Raw genomic sequence first — 27,990 nt, 5'->3', positions numbered from 1 at the left:
GACGTCACGGCAGTCTCCAGGCTGGACAGGCAAAAAACGGGGACGAACATTCAAACAGAAAGACGTATCAAAACGAGAGAGTGCTGATTGCTGCTGCTGCTGTTGCTTGTACAGTCGGGCACGCTGGAATGTTTAACGACGCTGTACATTTTTACAAGTGCGTGCGGTGTGGCCTGGACGGCGCCGGACACGCGAGCGGCGCCGTCCACGCTCAGTGCTGCTGGTAGTAGGACGAGGGGCCGTGGAAGGCGCTGGTCGCCGGGGCGCTCTGCTGGTAAGCGGCCGTCGGCTGAGTTCTGGGCGCCGCCTGCGCCGCCTGGGGCGGGGCCGGTACCTGCGGGGGAGGGGGCGGCGGCGGCGGCGCGTGGTAAGCGGTACCCGCCGCGGACGGTGCCGGCGGCTGGTGGTACGCCATCGCGACGGCCGGCGTGGGCGCCGGTTGGTGGTATGGCGAGGACGGGTGGGGCTGAGGGAAGGGCGGAGGCGGGGGCGGGTGCGTGGGGTACATCTGGTAGTGCGCGCCGGTCGCCGGCTGGTACGCCGGCGAGGACGCCAGCGACTGGTAGGAGCCGACGGCCGGCGACGCCTGCGGCTGCGCGGGCTGGTAGTGCACGGCCTGCTGCGGCGGCGCCGCCATGTAGATCGTGGGCTGCTGCACGTACGTGCCGCCTGCCACGGGCTGCAGGTACGACGGCGCCACGGCCTGCGTCGGTTGCGCGGGCGCCGGTGGCGGAAGAGTCTGCGCGGCAGCGGCCGCCGCCGCGACGGAGAGAGGAGCCTGCCTGCGCGTGATGCGCCACCGACGCGGTTAGCAAGCTGCTCGCCGGCTGGTACGCGGCGGCCCCCGGCGCCGCCGTCAGCTGGCCGAAGGACGGCGCGAGACGGGGTAGCGTCGCCGCCCCGGCTGCCTGCGCCTGCTGGGCGCGTGCGTAGCCGTGGTACTTGGCGTGCGGCTGCTGGCCGTGGTGCGTGGGGATGGGGCAGCCGACGGGCGCCGTTTGCTGGGCGGGCGGCGCGTGCGGCGGAGGCGGGGGGTTGAACGAGGCCGGCTGCTGCTTCTGCGGCGTCGCGGGGGCCTGGGCGTGCGTGGCCGGCGGCCCCGCGGCGGCCGGCTTGCTCTGCGCCAGCACGACGAGCGTCGCCCGGAGCGGAGACGACGGCAGGGACTTCTGCCTCGCCGGAGACTGATGCAGGGTGCCGTGCAGTTGCGCCCCGGCGGAGCTCTGCTTCCCCGCTTGCACCGACCTGAGGGGCGACGAGCCGGCCTGCTGCTGCTGCTGTTGAGCCGGCATCCGGAGTGGCGACACCGGGGGCAGCGCGGCGCCGGGGAGGCCGGGTGACGGGTGCCCCACCGTTGCCGTCGACGGCCTGGACTTAGTGGCCTGCGCCGCCGGCTGCTTGTGGGTTGCCGGCGCGATGGTGGGGGCGGCCGTCTTCAGCGGCGCGAGCGCCGGCGCCTGCGTGGGCGTGAGCGGCGTCCCAGGGGAGGACGGCGCCCTGGTCGTGGAATCGTGCGGAGATGGCGCCCGGGGGGCTCCGTGCGGCTGCGATGCCGGGGGGCCCTGCAGCAGCAGCAGCGGCGTAGACATTACCACCACCAGCCAGCCTCACCTATCCGACCTCCGCGCCGCACGCTTCAACACCTCTCTCCCGCCCGCTGCTTCAAGTCAACAAAGTGAGTGTTGGCAGTGGTGGTAGTCGTGGAGGTTGTAGCAGTGGTGGTGATGGTGGTGTCTGGTGATGGAGAGGTTGACTGGTGGTGGAGGTGGTACCAGTGATGGGGAAGGTGGTGAAAAGTAGGTGGCTGGTGGTGGCGATCGTGGCTGGTGTTGGTGGTGGTCACGTGGAGATCCAGTAGTAGTGGTGGTGGTCACTGCGGTTGTACCGGTGGAAGGCGGTGGGGGCTGTGGGCGGCAGGCATGGGGCTGTGCCGTGGAGACCCGGCTCCCTCCACGGCGCTCTCCTCACTTCCCTCCCAATCTGCGCGGAGAGGCCACGCGTTCACCAATCGTCCACCACTCGTCACACACCGCATACTCAAACCGCGGTCACTCTTGGCAGAGAATTCACCAGGGAAGACGTGTCCTGCGTTACCGTGAGGTGTGTAATGATGCAGAGCCATTGGTACAACATTTCACTTGCATCTGTCTTTGTGAATCAATTAACGTTGTTTACCTGGGTCGAGAAAACTGGTGCTGCAAGCTGCCACCGAAGGCGCTAAATTAACAATGGCCAAAAAATTATTGAATTTAATCCTGACAATTTATCAAAACTCGAGCGGCCAAATATAACAAACCTATTTACCATATAGCATGCCGTGTTACCACGGCATTCCTGTGTGGCCGTGCCCGTGTTACCGCGGCGTGTTGTGGCTGGCCCCGTGTTACCGTGGCGTGTTGTGGCCGGCCCCTCCGGGTGCTTGTTCTCCAGGAAGGCAGAGGGAGACGGGATCTTGAGACGGAGGCGAGGGTTGGACAGCCGCAGGCGCCGGGGGGTGGTGTTGGTGGTGGGGGCCTGCGCCGGAGGGGGCCCCCCACCGGCTCCCCCCCCCTGTGGAGCCGGGCCAGGTGAAGGAGCCGGAGAGGAGCCGCCTGAAAGGGCGAGGGGGGGGCACACCGCGTCAGTCCGTGCGTCGCTTCGGCAACAACCGTTGCGACCGAGAGCGCAGCAGCTCCTGCGCTAGGAGGCGTTACCGGCGGAGGCGGTGTCGGGCCGGGGGCTGGCGCCGTGGTCTCGCTTGAGAGCCTTGTGGTAGGAGGCGGCCGCCTCCCGAGCTCTCTCCACGGACGTCGGGGACATCCTGCGAGGGAGTGGCAGCCAGAGCAACGTGAGCACAACGGCCCTGCAGCAGCGCCGCAATCCTCTCGTAGCGGGCGAAGACGCGCACGCGCACACAATACGGGCGTACGCAAAGATCCCCGTGTCGTCTTGGACTGCAAGTGTCGTGAGCGAACGCCGATTAGGTCAACGCAGCACACGTGCTGAAGGTGCGATCACCACCACGTCCGTCTGGCTGCCAATAGCGGACACGCATAAATCGCACTAAAGCTCGAGCCGCGATGCGGTGGGAGACTGGGTCTCGTACCACCGGACGTCCTCCTTCTCGTGAGACTTGGTGGGCGGCGCCACCGGCGCGTCGTGGCTGGCGGACGGTAGGAGAAGAGGCGGCTCGGACGTGCCCGGGGGCTCGGCGGGGCTGATGGGCTCGTAGGTCTCGTGGGCCGCGGTGGGGGCCGGCGGCGCCGACGGGAGCCGCGCGGGCTCCCTGGCCGCCGCGCCGCGTTCCGACGGCAAGGGGGAGTCGCCGGGCCCGCCGCCGGGGCCCTCGGGCCTCGTGCTCTCCTTGGCCTCGCGCTGCCGTTTGCGGTACTCCAGCAGGGACACCTACACAAAGGCACAGCTTGGTTACCCCCCCGCCCCTCTACGTCTCCTACAATTGTCAACCACGGTTACTTGAATGGCACCATCCAGTTTCACGCTTAAACAAATCAAGACGTGCAATCGCACCTTCGAATATCATGGCTGGCTATGTGCAGTGCTAAAGAAGTTCAACATACATACATGTCCATCATCTCTGCTTCTCTTAACCATTTATCAATGACGCCCCGATGCATGTGTATGGACTGCGTACCTATGCGTCGATTCAAATTAATATCGATATCCTTGTGCTCGCGATACACACATAGAATCGGGCAGGAGATGATCGATTCTTTTGTACGCCGAACACAAGTAGAGATAACGATTGTGACGATTCGTCGGATCGTGATGCGGACGAATTAAAACTCCGACGGTGTCCGGGAACAGCAGCTACCTTCTTCTTCTGCGGAGGGTTGTGCGGGGACAGGCCGTACGCCGCCGCTTCCATCTGCAGCTCGAGCTCGTGCGCCAGGTCGGCGCCACAGTCCACGCCGGCGCCCTCGCCCAGTGAGCACGCGCCCTCCAGCTCCTGCAGGCCCAGCAGGGGGGCGGCGCCGGGGCATCCGGCAAACGCCATCTCCGCTTCGGCGCCGCCCACCGTCGCCGCCGCACGGAACCCGCCGCCCAGCTGGTGCGAGGGCGTCAGGTCGCGCAGGTTCGAGTTGAGTGGCGAGAAGCTGAAGGGCGCCAGCAGCTCCGCGCCCTTAACGGGCGTCAGGTACCCCGCCGACGCGCCCGGGCCCTCCGAGTCGGCGCCCGGGACGGCGTCGCCGAGCGGCGCCGGGCTGGGCGGGGTGCCGGCGTGCGAGCAGCGCCACTCCGTGGGAGAAGACGACAAGTTCTCCGGAGGGAGGGCATCCGTGGCGGAGATGGAATCCGGACGCTCCTGCTCTTCCGCGTCATCCCTCTGCAGCCCCTTCCTCGCGCCCGGTTCCGAAGTCGCCTCCGGGTCAGGGGCCGGCGTTGCCGGGGCGGCGCAGCCCGGCTCCTGTGGCGAGAACGGAGCGGTGAGTGCCGAGGCTCTTTCACCACAACACTTCGCCTTTGCAACAAACGGCGTGACCCGGAGTGCGTTACCTCAGAGCCGCAGAAGATGGATCGCTTGGCTTCGGGGGAGCTTTCAGGAGAAGAGATGTTCTGCCGGAAAACGGGAAACAAGAGGACAATCCGTTGCCGTCCGATGACGCAGGCGCACCCGACAGCGGCGTCAAACGCACACAGTTTGCGCACGAGGACATTAAAGCACGTGGGCGCGGTGCCCTCACCTCGTACTGGACGCTGGCGGAGAGGGGAGCGCAAGCGTTGGGCGTGACGGGCGTCACGGGCGAGCACACGAGTCCATAGCCATTCCTGAGCACCTCCTCCCCGGCGGGAACGCCCGGCTCGTCTTCTACCGCCGCCCCTTCGACTCGCGGCACCGGGAACGCGGGACCGGCAGAGGCCTTGGCGCACGGGGGCGTCGTCAGGAAGGCCGGCGCTGCGCTCGCCGTCGTGGGCGTGACGGGGGCGGACGCGACCCCGGGCGGGCCCCTCGGCGGCGTGGCCGGAAGGACGGCGCTCGGGGTCGCCGCCTCGCCGGGGATCGTGGCGACGAGCGAAGGCGGCGGCGGCGTCGTCGCCTCCGAGGGCTCGCCCGCGGGCGGCACGGCGGGGCCCGCGGCGGTGTCGGCCGATCCCAGCGGCAGCGCCGCCACGTCCCCCGGCGCGGCCGGTTCCCCGACGCTGGCCTCCGAGGCGTCGCGCAGCCGCCTCTTCTTGAGCGGCGTGACGAGCTCTGCGCGACAATCGCGCGGGCTCAAGCCGTCGTCCAGGAGGCGGGCGCCTCCGCCGGGGAACGGACGCCGGCGCGCGAGAACGAACGCGTCGTTACCCGTGAGCGAGGAGGCGCTCTCCGTGGGGGATACGCTGCCCGTTGGGGTCACGTCGCCGCCGCCGTCGTGGGCCGGGCTGTCCCGCGCCGCCGCGGGGGACGCGCAGTCCGAGCCCGCCGCCGTCTCGTCCATCGCTTGCTTCAGCCACCGCTGCACGCGCCCACAGCGCAACAACGTCAGGGACGACAACAAAGTCGCGTCGCTCCACCGTGCGCCGTCTACCGTTCCGTTCGCCCCGCCCTCGGCGCCGGACGTCAAACCGCGTCGCCCCTTCGCCCGAGCCTCGCCGCACATAGCCGCTTTCGCTGGCGCTCAAAAACCGCGCGAAAACCGTGCGTCGTCTCTCACGGGCCGCCACCTTCTTGCAGGAGCCGAAGTTGCTGTCCAGGCTGGGCCTCTTGCGGCGCGGCGTAGCCGTGGCGGAGAACGGAGAACCGAAGCGCACGTAGTGCTTGGGTGTGGCGTAGAGCTGCGGGCTGTGCGTGAGGCCCGGCAGGGAGTTGAGGGTGGTGGCCAGCACCGTGGGGTCCGTGGTGATGCGCAGCGGCACGTCGTAGGGGCTCTCGCCAACGCCCCCGTGGCCGCCGCCGCCATCGCTGCCTGCGCCGTCCACCGCCACCGGCTTCTCGCTCAGCCATTCGCTCACTAAGTGCTGAAACACACCGAGACATTGCCGCCGGTGTCATCATAAATGTCCAGCTGCTCTGGACGAAGGCCTCTCTAAGTACCGTCGCCAACCCTCGCAGTCTCGCAGTGCTACTGTCCATCTCACCTGCCAAAGAACAGAACTCATCGTTCCAACTCGGCAGCATTTATCCTCTTGGGATGCGTTCACGAGCACCGATACTGACAGGTCTAAATCGCCACCACCCAGCCCCATTAAGTCTAGGACATGTTTCTCAACACCTTGCCTCAATGCTTTTATCGGCCGGGAAAGATGTCGATATCCAGTGGTGAGAGAACGTGGTCATACCTGCATTTTCCTTAGCAAGTGAGATTCAACGAAAGGACTTGCCTGGCTTCCCTTAATTTCAAAGAGACTGCTCTTAACGGCGTTAGAATTACATGTGGGAGGTGTGCCCTGGCGGTACGGTGCGAGCGGTGCCCGGCGAGGAGCTACCTTCTTGGTTTTCGGGTATCGAGCGTTGGCTTTGGTGCAGCCGGGCGGCGCCGGCGACGGGGCCGATCCCAGATCCTCTCCCACGCTCGCCTTGTCCGCGCCGGCGGCGGCGGCGACGACGGTGGCGGCGGTGGAAGCGGCGGCGGCGGCGACGGGGGACAGGCCTTGGGGGAGCAGCTCGCTAGGGGACACCAGCGGGGAGCTCTCGACGCCGCCGCCGCTCCCAACGTCCGGCGAGGGCGGGGGGTGGTCCGAGCAGCCGCTCGTGGTGCGGTTGCGCCGCCGCTGCTGCCCGATGTGCGTGCGGTTGCGTGAGAAACTGCGCCGTGGCTTTGCGCGGTTCACTTTGGCCGCCGTCACCGTCGCCGGCCTGGGAGCGCCTCCCGCCACCGCGCCCTCCTCCTTCACCACCACCACGTCCTGCGGGTGTCACCGCCACAAGACACCGTTACGTACGGGTGCACGCCGCCGGCCGCTAGCGCAGGCAACGCCGCAGTGATTGTGTGCCTAGACAAGGCCCATTTCATGGTCAGTGATGACCAACGTTGTCAGTGTTAAATCTACAGATAGTAATATGAATGGTGACTATGTCAATCATTATAACGACTTCAACTGTTGCTTTGTACCCTATAACACGATGCCATAAACTTGTAGGGACATACGACATAGCTCTCGTGTTAATTCAAAAAATACCTTAAACAACCCCAGGGTCTAGACAAGTGCTGTAGAGCGGTCTCCAAGGATCAAACTGTGATGACAAGGGGGCGAGGGGTGAGCGCGAGGTAGCTGCTGGGCATTTTGGCCTCCCGATACACGCCTGTCACACAAGGGAGGTGCGGCTACATCCTTCATGCATGGGAGTTTGACGAGTTTCCTAATTGTTGACTGAAGTGTGGTTTACCACTTGCATGGGTCTGTGGGAGCCTACGAGTCTCTATCCGAGTCTATGATCTCTGTGCTAGTACCGGTCTCCTCCATAAGTTGGGGAATTTACGGAGTCTCCCCCCAATGTGAGTGCAGCGAAGCGCAATCCGTTCCTCGCATCACCAACTCACGCTTTTGCCGGGGGTTCAAATGTTTGGCGACCCCAGATGCCATCGAGAGGCTCAATATCCTCCACGCAAGCACAGCTACAAACTCAACCGTTTCTTTTTAAATGCCACACCACGGAAATACACACCTGCGTGGGTGAGGAGAGCGTGAGGGTGGGTGGGTCCGCGGTGTCGGGGGTGGCGTCCTTGCTGTCCGTGCCCTTGGAGTCCACGGACGCCGCTTTGCCGGTGGCGCCGCTGCAGCTGATCCTCTCGAGCGCCTGCTCCCTCCGCTTCTCCCGCCTCTCCATCTTGGCGATCACCTGCATGATGGCCTCCATCTTGCGCTCCTCGCGGGTCTGAGCGGTGACAGCAAAACTCGTCGGCGTCAGCGCTGGCACCGCAGGGCAAGGCTCGGCCTGTCCGTGACCACGCATTTGGGTTTCCCCATCACCTTCCTCCTATTTCACCCGAATTTGTTCTACGTTGGAGTGTCCACATGGCTACGCACAGCGCCCACTCGTCTATTTTAAATCTCTGGGGACACAGAAGTCGGAATTCTATGGTTGTCAATGCACTACCACACTTGGTACTGAACTCTAAGTTGTACAAATTGTCACTGCTCATACTAGACTCGGGCTACGGGCCTTGAAGCCAAGAAGACATATGCCAAATATAGCCACAGCCCTGGATGTCGACGCACAATTTCATTTCAATCGAGCTTTATTTATACAAAGCTCACAAGTTAAATTAAGCTTGTCCTGTGCCAATCAACGCAGGAGGCACTAAGGTGGCATTGGCGACTGGGAAGTCCGCAGCTCGTCACGTCGGCACCAGAAAGAAAGGCGTGGTCTCACAGCCGTGGCACGAGCCATGCCTGTCCGTTCACGCGCTCAAAGCATCAGCCACCACACACGTGCTCAACGTGCTCAAGGCTCTCTCTCGACAGCCGGGCACCTCCTGGGGCTCGGGGGTTTGCCGCAGCCCATCTCCACAGAGTGGAAACCTCGAGTGGCGCTGGCAGATGTCAAGGGGGTGACGGGTATCCTGCGCGCCTGGCCACTAGCCGATTTGGTTCCATTACTGCAGTACGAGATGCGTGGATCTCCTACAACCAACCTTGGATGGAAACACAGCATCAGCGCCACCAGTGGCGATGGCACTACGTCCGTTACGACAGGCACATTCAATTGACGTGGGAGATAAATCAGTCTTAACCACCCAAGAATCACCTAAGCCCGCAGAGATCCTTAAGAGGAAGATTCATTGGCAAATCATTAATATAATTTGTTCCACTGTCACAAGAAAGAGGGAAACGGCAAGTAAACACAAAGCGCCCCAACAAGCCCGGTCCAGCAGCGACCTCGAGACCACCACCGCAGAAGAAACCCGCGCGAGGCAAGGCTGAAAACATTGGGCTCGAGATGTGTATTTGGCAGACGTTGCGACACGCACACAGAATCTAAAAGCAGCGTGGAGGTTGCTTTGTCGATGCCGACTTGCTGCAGGGGAAGGGTGCCCGAGTCTTTGCAAGCTTCTGCAGCCCCCGCTCCCAAGGCGCCGAGCTGCCCACACAGCGGCGCGCGCAGCACAGGCAGACGGTAGCACCAAGCACAGAGAACGCCGAGGCCTCCTGCCATGCAGGGCCCACACTTACCATCTTCCTCCTCCTCTCTGCAATGAGCTCCTCAGACTCCATCTCTATTTCACTGCTAACAATGGCAGGTTTGTCTTCTAAATCCTCATATCTATCTGACTCCTGCAACACGCATGAACACACGAGCCGGGGTGAGCTGCCAGCTGCTAGAGCCAGGCCACGAAGGCACGTACCACTCAGTCACGCTCGCAAGGCAACTTCGGTTATGTCGTGATCAAATGTGTGCGCCCTTCCCACTGTGGGCATCAACTTGGTTCACTTCTGCCCTCCCATTCGACATTGCCGCCCACTCCTCCCACACTTAAGTGTACACCCCTGATTATTACCAAATTAGCGGCACAGTCGAAATAAAGCTGTTGACCAATATCAGCCAACGGTTATCCCTCCTATGCCGCCCAACAGCGGCGAGCGGGGACATAGCATCCATGGGCTGCCGTCCCATGCTCTACAACCGTCCTATGGAACTACACAGTAGCGCCTTGCAATGGACAAGTACAGTGCTGTGGATTTGCTGTGTGTGAACGACGATGGTGGGTGACGCGTCGGTCAAGCAGCCGAGCGGGCGGGCGCGTGGTTGCGTGCGCACCTGCGCGCTGGACGTGGAGATGCGTAGCGGCGACAGCCTCCGGTTTTTGCCGTCGAAGGCGGCAGGGTCCTTGGAGCCCTCGATGTCCGAGTCGGCGTTGGGCACGTCGCTGCTGTCTCTGTCGCGCGCCTTGGGCCGCTTGCGCCGCGCTTCTGCGCCGGAGACGGCGGTGCCGCCGCAGCCCGAGCCCGGCAACAGCTCACCGCCTTCCGCCACCATCTCGCGGTTGTGCCGCTCGACGGGACAGGCGAGCCCCTCCCGCAGGCACGCGCAGTTCACGGTGTAGTGGCTGGCGCGGGGAGAGAATGGGCAACGTCGTTGGCACACCGCCGCACTTCCCACACTGCCGCAGCCTTTTCGCTCGCTTCTCCACGGAACAGCTTCCCATGTTCACCAATCGCCCGGCAATAAGCACATTTGTCACCCGAATGATTGTGGATGTGGCAACATAAGCTGTGACAGGCATAGGCCAGAGGATTTAAATACATGCTGAAAATCTGGTACACGTACTGTCCTTTTATCACTCTGCTCCTGTATGAAACCCTTCATGAGCCGTGTGGGTCATGGGAGTTTTGTGACCATCCTACCATGCTGGTCAGGACAAATTGGTGAAAGCAGTGAGCATAGATGTGGGAGCATAAATGTACAAGATTTGCTACACTGCATTCTGCCCGCAAAGGTGCAGCGTCAAACGGAGGGAAGGTTTAGCGAGAAGGTTCTCAGGAGGAAAGAAGTTTAATTTTAACAATTCAAAGAAACCAACATATGATGCGTGGTGGGAATATAAGATATGAAGAGCTGCCGAAGTTCGTGATAATGGGGAAAAGGCGAAGGGGTAAAAACAGAATCCCACTGCTCGTCAACTTAAAAGTGGGTGCCGTACGACGAACCAAACGAGAATGTAAGATTGGGTGAAACTTGGGGATCTTGAACCAAGAACCTGTCCTTAAGGGCTAGAAGCAAAGCTGTCAACGTGTCATTTGGTGGAGCGCGTGTCCTGGAATCGTAATCAGACAAGCAGGGATTGTCCCTCTGTCTGTCTCTCTCCAAGCAGCCGGGAGACCTCACCAGCCGCTGTAGTCGAAGTCGAAGCCGATGGTGATCTCAGCCCCCTTGGAGATGTCGGCCAGGGAGTAGATGTAGAGGTGGAAGAGTCCAGCCTCGATCGCATGCCTCACCTGCATCCAAGCAAGGACACCGCATCACACTCATTGATCATCCTTTGACCATACTTCAACACGCTGGTGGGTTGGTGAAAGTTTGTAAACTGATAAATAAAAATGTTTGTAACTTAATTTGCAAGGTATCATCAATAACCCCCGAAATATGAATTTAGCAACCCAATTTATATTCGAGCTCTCGGGTCTGGTCGTCGCACGCCGCCCCTTCCCCCCCCCCAAGATGCGTCGCTGGTCGTGTGCGGGAGTGGCGGCGGTGCGGACCTCCGCATTGGGGGAGCAGGAGCGCCGCACGAAGCGAGCCTCGTTGCCGAAGGTGCGCGAATCCACGCACATATCCACGCCCAGGAACTTGGAGTAGAAGAGCACGAACGGGTATGGCCTGCGGGGGTGGGGGCAGCCACACAATAGATGCGTTTATTTATTTTGAAGAGAGAGGCAGTCAGCTGCCATAGGCTGTTTGAAAGAGGAAACTCACAAGCCTGGAATTAACCTGCGGCAGGGAGGAGACATGTTCTGGACAGAGTAGTTCCAGACATCTGGGGCAGCAGAAGAGAACTCGCAATCCATCATTGACTAGGGGCCTCCACAGAAAGCCGATATTAGTTAAAGAGTTCTCCCTGCGAATACCATCACCCATGTGTGTGCGCGTGCATCTGGGGAACGATGTCGTAGTGGTTAGCGCACTGTGCTACGAACCCGGTGACACAAGTTTTAGTCCCGTTCATGGCCAACACCAGTTACGATTAACTGAGCCGGTCCTGGGCCTCCCCTGGGTCGACTCAGCTTCAAATGAGTACCTGGTGCAATGTGTAAGCATTCTCACTCGGGAGACAAAGGCGGCTGGACGTGCCGCCGACCGCCCACCCCCTCGTGTGCCGTGCCGGCTTTCATAGGTGCTGGCTAACAGCACTTGCCCCAATGGTCTGCTAAGGCCACACAGGGCTTCTTTGTCTGTGTCGCTGCACGGCACCTTTTAAAGAAGAGGCCGTTGGCTTCAAACTGCTGCTGCAGCATCACCATGCCGCGGTACTCGATGAGCAGCGTGTGGGCGGGGAGGTCGCGCGCTGCCTTCAGGGCCTTGGTGCTGCGGAGGCCTTGGCTGGGTCGGCCCGGTGCCACCTGGTGTCGGCGGGACCGGCGCGCAATGTGTCACGCTCGCTGCGGGCGCGCTCTCGACAGACCGGTGTGTAACACGGATCACAACGGCACTCCACACATCCACGCATTTGTTCCGTTCATAAAAAGGTAATGGTTAAAGGAAGAGATATCGCCCCCCCACCCCGCGTCCCCAAAAAGATATACGATTAATAAACTTGTGTTTAGCGATTCTGATTGTGATGGGAAGATTGAAAACCTCGGCTGTTTGACATAAGTTTGAAGCTCCTTTCATGACATCAGTCCCACACATGTTACCATCGTGCCAATGGCATGATGTCCTCAGAGCACTATGGTGACATACTTTATCAAGAAGTTAAAAGTCTTTCTCACGATTCACAAGACGAGGGTTATTTGTGTTTTGTGTCGTAACTTTAAAAGTGCTGTGACCGCACCTGTGCCTGCCCGATGGACACGTTGATGTTGCTGCCGACGGTGCTGCTGCTGCTGTTGCCGTTGTTGCCGTCGACCGGATGGCCCGGCGTCTGGGCGCCGCCGGGAGGCTGGGCGGTCGGCGCGGGGCCGTGCGCGCCGTCCGCGCCGGCGCCTTCCACACCCCGCCCGTGCGACTCGAGGAGGCCCTGCGGATAAAGCCTCACGGTTAACGTAACCCAGCTTCCTTCCGTGTAACCCCCGCGCTTAACCGCTCTCCGATGGTGTTTTGGGTCGTCCTGCGTCATTGACAGCAATGAAGTACGGACGGACTGATGGGGGAAAGCAGCGTGAGACAGCAACGTGGAGGAGAGAATTGCGCGTCGAGCCCGGCTGTTGAGAGAATGCTTCACGAGTTATTTAAGCCCGGCGGCCGTCACGCTACCTGTAGGTCTGTGCTGTAGTGGTTGCTGTGCGCTTCCTCGTACTGCTCGGCCCACAGCTCCAAGCGACTCTCCCAAGCGCAAGACCACCCATCATCGCCCGCAGACGGGTCCGGTCCCGAGTTCTGTAATCGTGCAACACAAATGCGCACACAAACACATGTGCATTACTGCTGGGATTTGCAGACTGAATGCAATTGCATCTTAATACACCGTAACAATGGTCTATATGTATCTGGGGGGAAAATGAGGTGTGTACATATATACACATATACACTAATAATTTCTCAACGAGTCACTTATAGGGAGAAGAGGAAATTCTTGAGTCTGGACTGAAAGAGGTGGCAGGAAGTCGACAGACCGGTTTAGACCTTTTGGGTCTCTCACCAGCAGTCAGGCTACCTGCCGTCATCTCTCACGGTTTTTTGTTACCGCTCGTTTGTAAACACCCATCGAAGGCAAAAACTAAACAAAGGCTTTCTGTACAATGGGTGTTGTAATACCTGCTCCCATCTCCCCTGGGTCTCGCTCTTGCAAAAACTCAGGGGGATTCTCCCAGTGACAAAGGACACGATTGATTTTCCTGCACGTCACAGCTAACGGAAATCTTAGTTACTGTTGCTGCTTGAGGAAGCAACCTTTTGATATGCACTTTACGCCCAAATATCATTAAGCTCTACAGTAAGTTAACTGGACACGGTTGTAAGCGACACCACTGCACTGACCTTTAGTCGGGATGATCTCCTCGCACCCTCTCGGAACGTCTAAAACACACCCACACGTGCACACATGTCGTGTGAGACACTCACCTCGCACACGACAGTTCCCCCGCCCCCCCCATCACCAAATTGTCCAGACCAGTGGTGGATAACCTGCGGCTCACGGGCCGCATGCGTCCCGTGGAGCCCCTCATGGTGGCCTAGTCTCGGTGTGTCCAGGGTGATGCGTGGGGGTCACGATGAGTGCACAAGCACCGCGTCAAGCTTGCGGCCCACTGAGGTGGAGGAGGGCTGCTCGTGTGGCCCACTGACTATATATAGTCTGGGTTGCCTATCACTGGTCCAGGCAATGGTCGCCGTCACCGTGATCTTCATCCATGTCGAGGTAAAGACTGCTTCGTTTTATCCACACTGTGCTACTCTACAACCACGCTGCAGATCACAACGCTTCTTTTTCCACTTCCCTCGCACCGTTTGACTCTGGATTCCCTCTCCTTTCGTCTCCCCCCCCACCCCTCCCTCCCCAGTTCTTACATTTTAACAATTTATGAAACTCGCTATACAATTACAACTGTGATAGCGCCATTTTGCTACTGGCTGCTAGACGTTTTGTGCCCAGCAACTGTGTAATGAAAATGAGACTACAAACACAACCACAAGGCTAACAACACACATCTTGTTTACTACACGTTGGCTTAAAGGGATATTTCAATATAATTAACATAAACTGGAATTTGCATCTTACACAAGTGATTCAGCGCACGCATGGTGCACGGTGCTAGGATCCATATTAATAATTATAATTGGTTCACTACCACATCTCCTAAACGTGGTCGGATTTTAACGCGAGCCCACCTCGACACAGCATAAAAAAACCCATCGCCTTCGAGACACAGCCAGGAATGACTCGCAACACCACCGACCGCGTCGACACAAGCGGAGGGTCTGTTGCGCCGCACTGCGGCCTCTCGGGGAGGCCAGCGCGCCTCACCTTCTTGTTCTCGATGCTCTTCTTGCGCTTCTTCTCCTTGGCCGAAGACGACTTGGCGGCCGGGTGGTGCAGGCGGTTGGCGGTGAGCGTGAGGCTGGTGGGAGTCTGCTGCACAGCGGTGTAGGACACGGCGAGGCAGGCGAGGCCCTCGTCCCCGCTCTCCGTCGCGCTCGTGTCGCCGTCTGCGACGCCGTCACCACAACGCACGCACGGTCGGCACGTACCCAAGAACATTCGTGGCAAGGTGCGTGCACATTGCATCATCATTTATTATTGACATCGTGCCTCACGCAAATATAAATGACCCTCCTGAAAGTGTTAAGACTCTTTAATAACCAAACTGAATAATGAAAAAACAATTCTCAAAGCACATACTTGCCAACCCAAACTGAATTAAGCGGTAGGCTGCCGATGTTTATATCTGTTTACAGCACGCGGATTTTAAACAGCTAATCATAGCCGGTGTATAAAATTATTGAATAAGGAAACTTGGATTCGATCTTTGATGAGAGGTACAAAGGGGTTTACATATTGGCAGCCTACAGCTTAAATGGGTAGGGTTGGTAGGTAATGGTATTGCATTAGCAGGGCAGATTTTTTTATGGGTTACAGAAGAGCAGAGGCAAACTTTTACCGCCAAGCGCGAGGGACGTTCGAGACAGGAGGAATGTCTGCATTGCTGCACGAGTGAGAGTTGGACTTTGCCAAAAGCTACTGGAAAAAATCTGCTGACCTTTGAAAATATCTGCTTGTCAAGAGGATGCTCGGAATTTCATGGAAGGATTGGGCTACGCAACTTGGAACTTCGTAACAGAACATGGGAGGGAAGCATTGCATTTGTAATCTGGAAGAGGAGTTTGAGATGGGCGAGAACGTGGGCAGGACGGAGGAGTGCAGGTCACAGAGACGGTCATTTGAGCGGCACCCAGAGGTCGGCAATGAGACCGTAAGACGGACCTTGGAGGTAGTGTCACATTTACAACTGTGCAGTCGTCAAAGTGTGCTCGCATCAATGGCACTGCTTGCAATGACCTCTTGACCACAAATAAATAAATACACCTCCGTTCTATCTCTACGGTACATTTTGTTATTCCGCAAGCGTATTGTCCCTGATGAGTCCAAATGAATCTAGCGTTTTCTCTTATAAACGATATTGCTCGTTAACCTAAGTCTGAAGGGACAATAAGCTGATGAAACTATTTTATTTAAGTTAAGATACGAAACAAGATTGTTTGATTAACTGGCAAATAATGCATTTCTGACCATAAATGCACGGCTACTCCCGTTCGCTACGTGGGTGCACACTCATAATGTAGACAGCTTGTTGAAATGTAAGGTTTGCATCAATAGCTAGGCATTAAATCTGCTGTGCGTGACAGGTGAACATGACCATGTGCCCAGTTGTACCTGTGTGAGAAATCTGCCAAGGGCACGACTTGACAGGGACCGACAGGCACGGTTCATTGGAGACGGCTGCACCTGGAAACCCGTACAGTTGATAAACCCCCAATAGATGTAATAAGTTAATTGATGATAATTTACAGCCCCGTGTCAAGCCACTAGAAAGTCTGAACACTTGTTATCGCGCACTCTTATGAGTCCAGCTCATCGCAAATGCGCACCGAAAACACACAGTAAGCTTATTTGGAATAAGAACATTGTTTTAAGTCTGTTGCTAAATTGTCTCGGACTCAAAGAAAGCTACCGAACATATGTCGGTAACTGGTTCCATGTCTTCGGGCCGGAGACCCCGGTGAAACTACACTGGCCGTATCGCTGCACAAGGCTTGCGCGCGGGTACAGCAGCAGCAGATCACCATGATCGTAGACGGCGTCGATTGGGGTCCTATAAGGCTGGCACGACTCACTGCTCAGCGAAACAGGACGGACCGGATTGGTGCAGACTCTTGCAGGTGAGTAGGCAGAGTTTGTAAACAATCCTGTGTGTGATAGGTAGCCAATGTAACTCGTCTCAAGGTCGTCATAGGATCAAATTTCCACTTCCAAACAATCAGACGAGCCGCAGGATTTTAGCAGGATTTTAACAGACGGCGCTGGCACGGCCAAAGCTGCTGTTGCAATAGCCCACGTGACGGACGACAAATGCGTGGACAGGCATCGTAACAGTCGTGACGGTGAGAGTGCTACGACGGTCGGTGTGCAGTTGTCGATGTTGATAGAAGCACCGTACGGTCAGCGCTGAAACGTCAGCTCAATGTTGTAAGGACGCCGAGACTTGACTTCACTCGACACTGGGATGTCACAGCCACAGGCGAATGGACTTAGTTGATCCAAACAAGCTGATGGCGGGTCCCGAGCATGATGAAGTCAGTCTTGTCAGAGTTCAGCTTAAAACAGTTTGATGTCATCCAGCTGCTCATTGAATTTGCGAGACACACAACTCAGCTTTGCTGCTTGATGGCACGCTGCGCGCGTCAGTCGTAGGAATTATTTTACCATACTTCACCACGCTGGTAATAGCATATTGGTGAAGTGGGGGAGACTGAGAACCAGTCCGGGTGTCACTCGCCACAGGTGGTAGCCATGGCCAGGATTTATTCTCATGTCGCTAAGCTCTTGGCGAAGTGCGCTCGCCACTCTGCCAACCTTAATAGCCGTAGAGTACACAATTTAAGCACCTGATGATTGGGTGGTGGAGACACACGCATTATTTCCTTTGATGAGATCGAGCAACTATTCGTGAAGAATTGGTTTCCCGGTGTCCGTGAACAAGCAACTGGCTGAAAAGGAAATTGATAGGGGCACATGTGTAACGCAATGTGGCATCTCATTGGCTGAGGCGTTCCACCGAAAACTGTATTTAAAGAGGGGGTGGCAGGCATGGAATTCTGGGAAGCATCGGTGTCCACACTACAGAATTCCTGCAAAAGCCTGAGATATGGCCTTAGTGGCAGAGTTGCAGTGAAGAGCCCAAAAGCAGTGAGTTTGTGTTTTTCTACTATCATTACATGTCTGTTTTGAGAACCTATGGGAAGAATCCATTGGGTCTTAAGCAGTGAATAAGAGAGGTACACCACACTGGGAATAATATCACTGCAATGCAATACAATGAATAATTGTAGATAACACATGGTACTTAACAATATAAACAACATATGAGATGGGATTCCAAGTGTGGTCTTCTGGGTGAGACCAGGTGTTGAGCATATTTTCTCTCAACCTGTGGCCAAGGTCCAGAGCTTAAGTTGAAACTGCTTGCAGTAGTTCATGGCAAATGTTTAGCAGGAGAAATGCTCAACACGAGGCCCAACCCAGGGGACCACGCTCGGATTAATGGTGACTGGGATGACCAACGTGATAACTTGTCTGAGATTCATCAAACGCTTTACACAGGCCCCCAGGGTACACGAGAAGGCCGAACCGCCATTCCCGTGTACTCAGACTGCCCCGCACTAATGGGTCGTGTGGGGTTTCCGTGTTACAATCGCTACGGCCATCGGTATTAACGGAGAAGTAAAAGTGAGGCGAATTCAGGTGGCTGAGCCTGGGTTTCCACTTCTGAGGCAGTAACTTTCCCAAGGTGACCTGCGTCTGCCACGTGGGCTATAAAGCAATAAGTTTGTGTGTACGGTTGCTCTGTTTACTGCTGCATACTTGCCACTCCCTTAAGCGGTAGTCTGGCGATTTTCCAACCCATTTACAGCATACCAATTTTCAAAGTTAATCGTGACGCTTAAACATTTATTTTTAATGTAATTTATGCTTTGAAATTCAGCATGCGGTAAAAAGCGTTCAGAAACCAGCAGCCTACTACCAATTAACTCTGTGGGGTTGGCAAGTGTGCCAGCACGTGTCCGTAATGATTTTCCGTAATTTGTGCGTATTTTTATTTCTGTCTCCGTCTTAACTGGCAATTGTAGACTCCCGTCTGGTTTTCCAAATCTGTTGAGCGTGAAAGCACAGGAGAGTCTGTGGCAGTGTTGAGAAGGGGACTCCCTAGCCCCCACCACTGCCATGCAAAGGTTGAGGAGGATACACGTGTGATGACACTCACCAGAGATGTTACCGCGGCGCCGGCTCTGCAGCTGGAAGGCCCTCTCCTGGTCCACGCTCCTGCAGGGAACACGCAACAACATCAGTTTCCACAGACTCCCCCCTCATTACCATCAACCATGCTCTATCCCCTGCTGGATGAACACCTCCCCACTTTGTTGCCATCACTCATGATCTCATGGATGCTACAATCAACCCAGCGGGTGTTTGCGAGCCAACCCTTTTCTCCATCTCAGCGGTGTTTGTCCTCTCTCTGCCATTCCTTCATCGACCATCATTCCTTCTTGAGGTGATCAGCCCAAGCCCGCTTTTCTTAACCGTCAATGTTTCTCGTTCTATGATCCGATTATCACGGTTGGCTACGTACGGTGCAAAAGAAGTTCAACATACATACGTTCCCCTTTTCTGTTTCTCCGTGCGATTCCAAGCATGCACCTGTCCGTGCTTATTTGCGTACTTTTCAATTTGTTCCATTTTCTTTGTCAGTCTCCATGTTTCAAATCCATTTATCAGAGCCAGGCATTGTGCACCGATTGGAAAAACTATCTTCTAAGGCACATTGGTATGTCACGTTTCAATTTCAAATTTAATTTCCTAAAAGCACTCCAAGCTGCTCTCACTCGCCTCTTCATCATTTTGATCCCAGTCCACCCTCAATAGCGGTCTTAGATCTCTACATTCTCTGGTGTTTCCCTGTTGAGTCCGCCTTTCACAATCATGGCTTTTGTATAGAATGTGACATGGCGTCTGCTCATATTTATTTACCCCATATTGGTAACATTCCTTATTCAAGGTTTTAATAATTTCTTGTAGTTAATTTCCAATCGATGTTCACAATGGCTATTTTGCCAGCTAAACGGATATGGTTATACTTTCCCCGTTTTAGCAGACGCCTTTCAGAGAACATTGCTGTGAATCACAAGTGATAGAACATCTCCTTTCCCAATTCGTCGATTATATTGTTACTATTTTAAAGCAATCTCAGTGTAGCGGTTCCATTTTAATTAATCAGATATGTTTAAATATAATTTTTTTTTATCAAAGCCTCGGTTTGTGAGGGTTTGGATGACACCCCTAGTCTTCTAGAACCACACCCGCTACACCACCATTCATGAAACTGCAAAATTTATCTCAAACAAAAGCAGTGCATTCCAGTTTGTCTGTTAGTGGTATGCACCTGCCAGCGCCGCAACAAAAGAGGAAATGCAGACGAAGGCTCCCAATTTATTTCGGGGCCGGCATTACGTGTTGTTGCATAAACTCTACCGACAAATAGTGAACAGCAGCCGTTGGCTGGAAACGCGCATTTCCTGGAGTTGGGTTTCCTCGGTGGCTCGAGGCCAAAGCCAAATGCGAGGCCCGGTCCAGGGCGCTTCCCTCAGCCTCTCCCACTCCTGAGCACAACCACAGTAGTCGCGGTCTCTGGCACCGCCACTCACACTTTCCTGGCCAACGCTCAGAACACACGCGCGGCACCCACCACGAGCAGGAACGCCTGCCAGTGTGACAGGGGTTCGCCTCAAGGAATGAGCTCATTGCAAAGCAACCCCTGTGATGCTGCCGATATGTATGCCAGTCTCTCCGTCTGTCGTGCGTTTGCTGCGGGTTTTGTTTTATTCCATTTGACAAAGTCACGGTCCAACCGCTCGCACCCCGTTCGGCCACCACGGTGGAGGGGTGGCTCACCTGGGCTCGCAGAACTCGCACAGGTAGGTGTCGGGTATCCTCTGCCGATCGATCCCCATGCAGTCGATGTGCTGCCACACGCTGCAACGAATGGAAGCACAGGGTCACCCCTCTTCAGACGTGCAGCCGGGTGGGCAAAAGGAACAGTTCCCTTCCCCACCCCCATATAATCTGTGTGTGACATTTGTGTATGTATTTGTGTACTTTGTGTGTATGTTTAGTACATGATGAGAGGTTGCATTTGGTCTAAGGTGGGGAGGGGTTTGACAACACTGGGTCCTGGGCTGCTTCGCTATTATTTGCTTACCCAACAATGGCTTTCGACAATGCATACACACATACAGCAGCCCTGACTGTCAGACTACATACACACATACAGCAGCCCTGACTGTCAGACTACCGATTCTAGAACATTCGCACTTGGCTTCTTGCACAATTGCTCTTAGGTTGTCAGACCCGCAGAAAACATACCATACATGCATTTTCGTCAGATGAGAGGCTTCCCCACAGAGTGTAAGCTGCTAGGGTTATGTCACCGTACTTCATCACGCTGGTCAGTGCGGATTGAAGGTGGAATTGGATTTTGCTGCACTGTCCTCGAATGTCCCCAATTCTAACTGCACCTGCCTTCAACCCATCCAAACCGTATACAGGCTCAACTCTGCAGCTCGTAAGGTCTGCATTCTGGGTAATTTGGTCATTGGCAAGTATGGCGTTTATGTAGAAGTGCATTTTTAACTTGATGTGTGTACTTGTGTACTGTCTATATATGTTCTTGCACACGAGTTTGTTGCTGTGTCTTGTACAGCACTTGAGATCCGCGATGAAAGGCGCTTTATGAACTCTTGGAAGGAAAGCATTTTCCCCTTCTCCAAAATGTTGTAACTGGGTGCGTCACTGCCCTTCCACATCTATTACCACCACAGACAACGCCCCGACCACACACTCGTGACTCGCGTTTGCCTAAAACAACGACTTCATTCTAACGGATCTCTAAAAATTTGTGGCTAAATTCAGCTCGCGAGACGACGTGAGAATAATTGGTGGCAGTGTTTTTGTTTTATTCCACTCAACGATGGAGAGCCGCACGTCGACACCCCGCCCCGAAAAGTCACACCTGCACTTGTCGCAGCAGATCATGTATCCGTCATCGTGCGTGAAACCGCACACGCAGCGCGTCACGTCAACGCCGTAGCTGCCGTCCTCCGACACGCTGATGGTAGTGGCATTGGAGGTGTCATCCAGGGCGGCCGTAAAGCCGTTGACTTCTCCCCGGTGAGTGCCGGCGCTAGGTGGCGGGGAGGCCGGCGGCGTTGGTGGAGGCGGAGCGCCATAGTTGTGGTCCTGGCAGGACGGCGAGGGCAAGTGGCGCGACAGATTAAAACTCCGTCAAAGAGGGAGAGCCGGCTACAAAGAGATGTTTGGAAAATTTGATTGACAACTAATCTGATGTACTGCCATCTCCTGGCCAACATGCACATTAGCAGGTTGAGGTTTTGCAAAGCTGCACTATCCACAAACGCTCTCCTCCGCAAAGTGCTAGATTACAGCCTCACGTCATGGTCGGCCATTCAACCACCATGGCAACGCCAGAAGGCAGGCTGTCTTAAGATGACACCACCACACCCCTGAGACTGCCGCGATAGCCACACAAAAGCATTGTCCTTGTAGGCAGTGCTTAGGCCTGTACAGTAAATGTTTAGAGTTACTCTGCCCAATATTATGGTTCTAGAAGCTTCCTTGATCTAGAGCAAGAGATATTTACGTTTAACGTTAAGGCATCTATGTACGGGCGCTTTCACAACCCCCGCCACAAGTTTCACTCAAACACGTGGACGCTGTGCCTCTTTCAGCCGACACGCTCTACATTACTTCCAAATAATTTTATGAACCAAAACTAAAATCTCCGTTTGGAGGGAGCTTAAAGTTAAAAAGATGTGACAGCAACTGAAACCCTCCAGCAGATGTGCGAAACAAAGCAGTGGCAGCGACTAACAAGCAGCAGCAGCCTTTTCTTGGCTGCTGACAGAACAAGAGGCTACTTTCTCCAGCTCCACACATTTTACAGTGATCACTTATCCGGACAGCGGTTATAACTTATGTTAAGAGGTTCTTACCTTTACGCAACCTTAAAAAACGCAAACACTGGCTTGGCAAGCCCCTACCTTGGCACAGCACATTAAGCGAGACCCATTCCAGCACACTGGCTCCCTTTAAAGAGGAAAAGCGCGAGCAGCAGGAAAATGGCGCTGTACAAAGTAGAGCAGTTGGCGTGTGCCATTGTGCGCCCGGGGGTGGGGGGAGGAGCCCTAACATTCGGTTCCAAGCCAACACGTGCACACCCACGCGCGTGGACTGTGCTATTCACCCGCACCCCCAAACTCAGCCCCACGGCCATGGCTTAACAACTTCCTGGTCTTATTCAGGGTGTGTGTTGTGTACGAGCGTGATGGTCAGGCTCGCTCTTCAAGGACAGCGGTGAGAGGCATTAGAAGACAACAGCGCAAGTTCAACCCAAGGCTCCCATTACTCCTCGCGAGGACCCACGCGGAAGGAGGCTCGTGGCACAAACGCGAGCCGATATCACAGAATGCAGACGCTCGGGAACATTGGTCTCACTCAAAACATGCAGCAGCAGTGGTCTGTGCAGCCCACACTCCAGGTGTTTTAGTAAATCACTTGGACTAACATTACACAAAATACTCACTGTTAAAATTCAGCTTAAATTTTTTTTTAAAGTATTTTCATAAATCCTAATTTTACAATTCTGACTACAAAACAGGGTCTCCTTGACAGATTTGTGGCAATAAAATCACGTTGAGAAAACAAGACAGATATTTTCATTAAAACTAGTTGACAGCTGATTTTTCACGAGATATCTGGGTCACAAAACCATTTGTTATGGGCGGAATTTAGTTTTTCTGAAAGTAAAACATTTCGACATTCTAGATGTTACAACTGAAAGCAGCTCGCAGTATTCAGACGTTACACAACGACGCTTTCAAGCTATGTGTGAGGCATGTAGAGCAATGCTTTTAGCCTGCCATGTTATTTTCTCCACGTGTTTTGTGATGAGAGATGCGACTCACGGCGTAGGGCAGGCCCAGGTACGTGTGGTGGGACGTGGTGGTGGTGGTGGTGTGCGACTGATGCGGGTAGCTGCTGCTCTTCTCCACCACGGGGCTTGCTTCTACCGACTCCGGCCTACAGCACGGCACACAGGTCAGCTCACCGGGGCCCGTCGAGCGGCGACACGCGTGCGTCTCGCTCGCTGGCGCTTGCTAGCGCTCGCCGACATCTAGAGATCAAGCAGGCCTTGTGAAAGCACCGCCCCACTTTCAAAATCACACAGCAGCTGCCCCCTCAAACACCCCCGTTGCTATGGATGTACTCGCGTATTTTCCTTTATTCCGGAAATTTCCAAGCTTAGGGCATTAATCAGCCAAGCGGCCTGTCGCATGGCATTACTGTAAGGGGGTTGATCCATTATGATTAAGGCGCGCCCAGCCTTCCTGCCAACCTGTTTGTTGACTTCCTCAACAAAGCCACAAGCTTCGCTTGAGAGCCCAGTCACTTCTCTCGCGCAGCTTCTGCGAGCAGGGGGATTAGCGCACGACGCTTCCTCACCCATACGTACGCAACAAACGCAAAGCGCACGCACGCACAGGGTGACGCGATACTCACTCTGATCCAGCCGCCATGGTAGTGCTTGCGGAGGCATCTGCGGTAAGCCCTCCTGCAATTACTATGCTCATGACGTGTGCCAGTGCAAGAGTCTCCGATCAGTGGGCTGGATGCATTTGTGTCTGCAACACTGAGGCAAGCCAGCCACAGTTCTCATTGCAGACGCCTACATGCACCAACCTGTTAAAACAGCCGCACACATGCACGTAGGGCAAGGGTTAACACAGCTCCGGTGGCTTCACGCAGCCGGCCTGCACGAAGGAATGTTGCCTTGAGTTTTAACAATAACATGACGCCGTTCCCCCTTTATTCTCCACACCACAATGGTGGGGAGGGAGGTTTTTGCTCGTTGGTGGCACTCGCCCAGACTCTTCCATCCGAACGCCACGAATGCCTTTTACTCTCGTTTACCGCAGTGACGTCAACGCTCCCCACTCGTTCTGGTCAATTTAATGGCGAAGAGATTTCCAGGGCACTCTATCTCCTAAAATCTCACCCATGTATCGGCATCTCGGCCAACGCTGAAGAGAGCCGCTCTCGCACCGTGAAGAATGCACGCAGCTCCCCCTTTCCCCCCACATATCCAGATAGAGAAAATGCCTCCACTCTGGTCTCCCTGCGGCACAAAGAGACGCCTTGTGTGGGGCCAGCATCAGGAACACGGCACTCGGTGAGCACTAATCACGGAGCACGAATAAAACTGTAGGGGACACACACTCGGTAACGCACCGTGGCACACGGCTAACAACCAAACAAGCCGCCACCCCACGCAATCAACAGCAACAACACCCCAGCAGCACCACCCACAACCAGCAGCACTTCCAGCACCAACAAACCCAACACCGCCATTAACAAAGAAACCACCGTGACCAGAACCACCAGCGCCAACGCAACTACCGCTACCACCAGCAACACCATTAAAAACCCCCACAACCAGCAGCAGCAACAATCGTATCGCTGTCACTTTCACCACCAAAACAACCGGCAACCCACTATCATCGCCAACTCGACCACCGCTCCGTATAAATCACCAGCAGCGTTACCATCAACCCACCCAGAGCGCCAATAATACTACATTGCCAACAGTGCCAACTACGAGCAACCCACCAGCAGCACCACGAGTTAACACCACCACCACCACCACATTCACCACCAATACCATAAACATCATCGCCGCCGCCACCACCAGCAAACAATACTACAACCAGCATCACCACCACCAATACCATACACAGCATCGCCACCACCACCAGCAACACTACAACCAGCATCATCATCAGCACGATAACTATTAGCAGCAATAGCAGTACTACCAGCAACCCACCACGACTACATTCACAATCAACATCACAAGCAGCCGTATCACCAGCAGGACAAACACGACAATCACCACCAATACCACGGTCACCACCATTACCGCAGCACCAGCGGGAGCAGCAACAACAACAAGACCCAAGGCGGCCACACGCGTTACTCGCGCACACAGAGATAGGCGGCCATTAATCAGGCTAACAGAAGAGAAGCATCAACACAGCTCCCACCAGCTGCAGCAAGACCAACGCGACCCCACGCATTAGCAGGGCACCCAGCAACACGGCCATTAATCAGCCTTTCGGAGCAGAGCTTCTTCCCTTCCCAGCTACGACGAAGGCGACCAGGAACCCCCCGGGGGCAGAGCCCGGGTAGAACCATGGTACAACCGGCCCCCACAGCCTGGCCCCGGGAGGGCAGCAGCAGCAGCAAGAGGGTGAAGCACAAGACGAGGAGGGGGGGTACTGTATCTGCAAGCTTTTCCTTCAGGATCTCTGCCTGTGCAAGGGAGCTGCAGGCAAACCGTGTGAATCAGAGCGCAGGCAGCTGTGCGGCAAGGCGCACATCGAGTGTATTAATAGCCAGCGCTGGTGATTACAAGCGGCTGTCGTAGCAGAAACAGCGGCAGCAGCAACGGTATCGAGAGCGACCAAACGTCGGGATGTGAACGGTGTTGACACGAATCCCGCCCCAAACCATGGAGCCCCAGCGCCCCCCCACACTAAATACAACCAAATGAACCAACACCACAATCACCAGTACCGCAGGTGCCAACAGAACCACCACGAGTAGCAAGGGAACCATCACAACGGCCAGCACCTCTTTCACCACGACCACCAACCTCCAGGAACCACCTCGACAACTCCCAACAGAATAATCACCAGTATCAACACAAGCATTAGTCCCAACAGCACCACCACCACGGGTACTAACGTGACAATCGCCACTACCACAAACAAAACCATCACAGGCACCACCACCACGACCTGCAGCAGCAGCAACATCACCAGACCGCGATACATGGCGGCCACGGGCTTCAGGGAAGACGGGGAAGGAAGGGAAGCCATGGGGGGGGTCGGGGTTGTCAAACCAACATGGAGGGGCAAGAGGGGTATTACAGCAGTGCATTACAGGACCTGGCATGGAATTAGCGGGATAATGCGAGGGCTGACCAGCACAGGGCTTTTGTGGAGGGGGGAGCTGTCAGGCCAGGTACAGGTGATAGCAAGGCACGGGGGGGGGGGGGGGGGGAGGACAATGTAGGCAGGGCATTGGGCACGACGGGACACTGTTGTTTGTGTGGAGCAGCACAAGGCAAGGCACACCGAGAGCCTTGGGGAGGGCGGCATCGTGGAGAGAGCAAGTCAGGCGGATGGGGATGACAGGAGGACGCTTATGGCGGGGCACTGGGTGAGAACAAGGCAGAGGCATTCATGACATCTGGAGAGACGGTACGAGGACATGATCGTGGTTGACTACGTACGGTGTGAAAGAAGTTAAAAAGACGTCCACAATGGGGGGGGGGGGGGCATTGGAGACCGACTCTAACCGCCCCCCCCCCCCCGAGTCGCCGTCGTCTGCAACGCAACTTGCCCTCGATTCTCTTGCCACTGAGATCGCGCTCATGATGCCACCGCTATCCCGCACCGCCGTGTTATCGCAGCAAGTCGCATTGCGAGTTGTATTGTTGTTGTTGTTGTTATTGTTGTTGTTATTGTTGTTGTTGTGGTGATCTATCGCCACTGTCGCAGTGACGTCTCTCGCGAGTTGGCGCCACTGCCCCAGTCACTGTCGCTTGGGGCTTTCGCTTTTCCTCACCACCTACCACCACCAACCCACACTCGCTTTCTCTCGCCGCTTAAATATTTACATTGGCCATTAGTAGCAACAGCTGCGATAGGCGACACATTTGTAATGACAATTAGCTTAACAACAGCGAGTGAGTGGTTATATTGCGTAGCGCTGCTACTGCTGTTGCTGCAGCGAGCGATGTTGACGTCTGGCAACAGCCCCGAGTGTGTGGCACTCCGCTCACCTAGAGGACGAGGATGAGGCGGACGACGAGGAGAGGTTGACGACGCGTTGACGAAGACGAACAGCAGCAATTGAAGCGGTGTGGCAGCAGAGGAAGAAACGGCGGCGGAGCTTCCCGACCCCTCACGGTCTCTGCACTCTCTTCTTCTCCCTCTCGTGCAAGTGCCCGCTCGCTTTGCAATGAGGAGCAACTGACGAGGTTGGTGACGAGCAGGAGCAGGTGGAGGAGAAGTGGAGACGAGGTGGTGGGGAGATGATGAGGAGGAGGAGGAGCTGAGGCGGAGCTGAGGGTGAGATCAGTGCAGGAGTTGTCAGTGGAAGCGGGGCCCGGGCTGGGCTCGCGAAAATGGCGCCCGGCTACGGGGGCTCCCCGAGGCCCGAGCAGGGGCCGCGGCGCGCATGCGCAGAGCGGACACCCGGGACGGGGAGAGGGGGGAGAGAGGGGGGAGAGAGGAGGGAATCGAGCGAGAGGAAGAGTCGTGGGGAGAGGGGGGGGAGAGTAAAGGAGATGGTAGAGTGGGGGGTGGGGAGAGGGGGTGGAGAGAAGGGGGTGGGGGGAGAGGGGGGTGGGGAGAGAGAGGGGGGGAGAGAGGGGTGATGGTGAACATGGTAGAGAGTGGGGAGAGTGAAGATGATAGAGAGCGGGGGGAGAGAAGGAGATGGTAGAGAGAGGGGGGTAGAGAGGAGAGTAGGTAGAGAGAGGGGGGGGGGGTAAAGG

At 56.1% G+C, this 27,990-nt stretch overlaps 1 protein-coding gene across 1 annotated transcript; it reads right to left on the bottom strand.

The window, feature by feature from the left end:
* Positions 1–32: 32 nt before the first annotated feature.
* KMT2E (lysine methyltransferase 2E (inactive)) lies at positions 33–27,706 on the bottom strand. Its single transcript, XM_061562703.1, is given in 28 exon segments — positions 33–778; positions 780–1,562; positions 1,886–1,980; positions 2,388–2,591; positions 2,694–2,800; positions 3,086–3,384; positions 3,812–4,405; positions 4,495–4,554; positions 4,683–5,438; positions 5,647–5,940; positions 6,409–6,828; positions 7,589–7,798; positions 9,097–9,198; positions 9,683–9,971; positions 10,751–10,860; positions 11,125–11,242; positions 11,834–11,982; positions 12,414–12,599; positions 12,836–12,958; positions 13,559–13,597; positions 14,544–14,725; positions 15,951–16,022; positions 18,559–18,617; positions 20,244–20,324; positions 21,361–21,587; positions 23,333–23,447; positions 23,928–24,107; positions 27,274–27,706. Coding segments are annotated over 27 exon segments (6,312 nt in total). The 5' UTR covers positions 23,999–24,107; positions 27,274–27,706; the 3' UTR covers positions 33–211.
* Between the last annotated feature and the right edge of the window lie 284 nt (positions 27,707–27,990).

Source organism: Lethenteron reissneri, chromosome 30 (assembly GCF_015708825.2).
Source record: "Lethenteron reissneri isolate LAM-NWPU_2019-01 chromosome 30, ASM1570882v1, whole genome shotgun sequence".
Taxonomy (NCBI): Eukaryota; Metazoa; Chordata; class Hyperoartia; order Petromyzontiformes; family Petromyzontidae; genus Lethenteron; species Lethenteron reissneri.
Note: the sequence above shows the minus strand (reverse complement) of the source record. Positions and strands in the feature narration are given on the sequence as shown.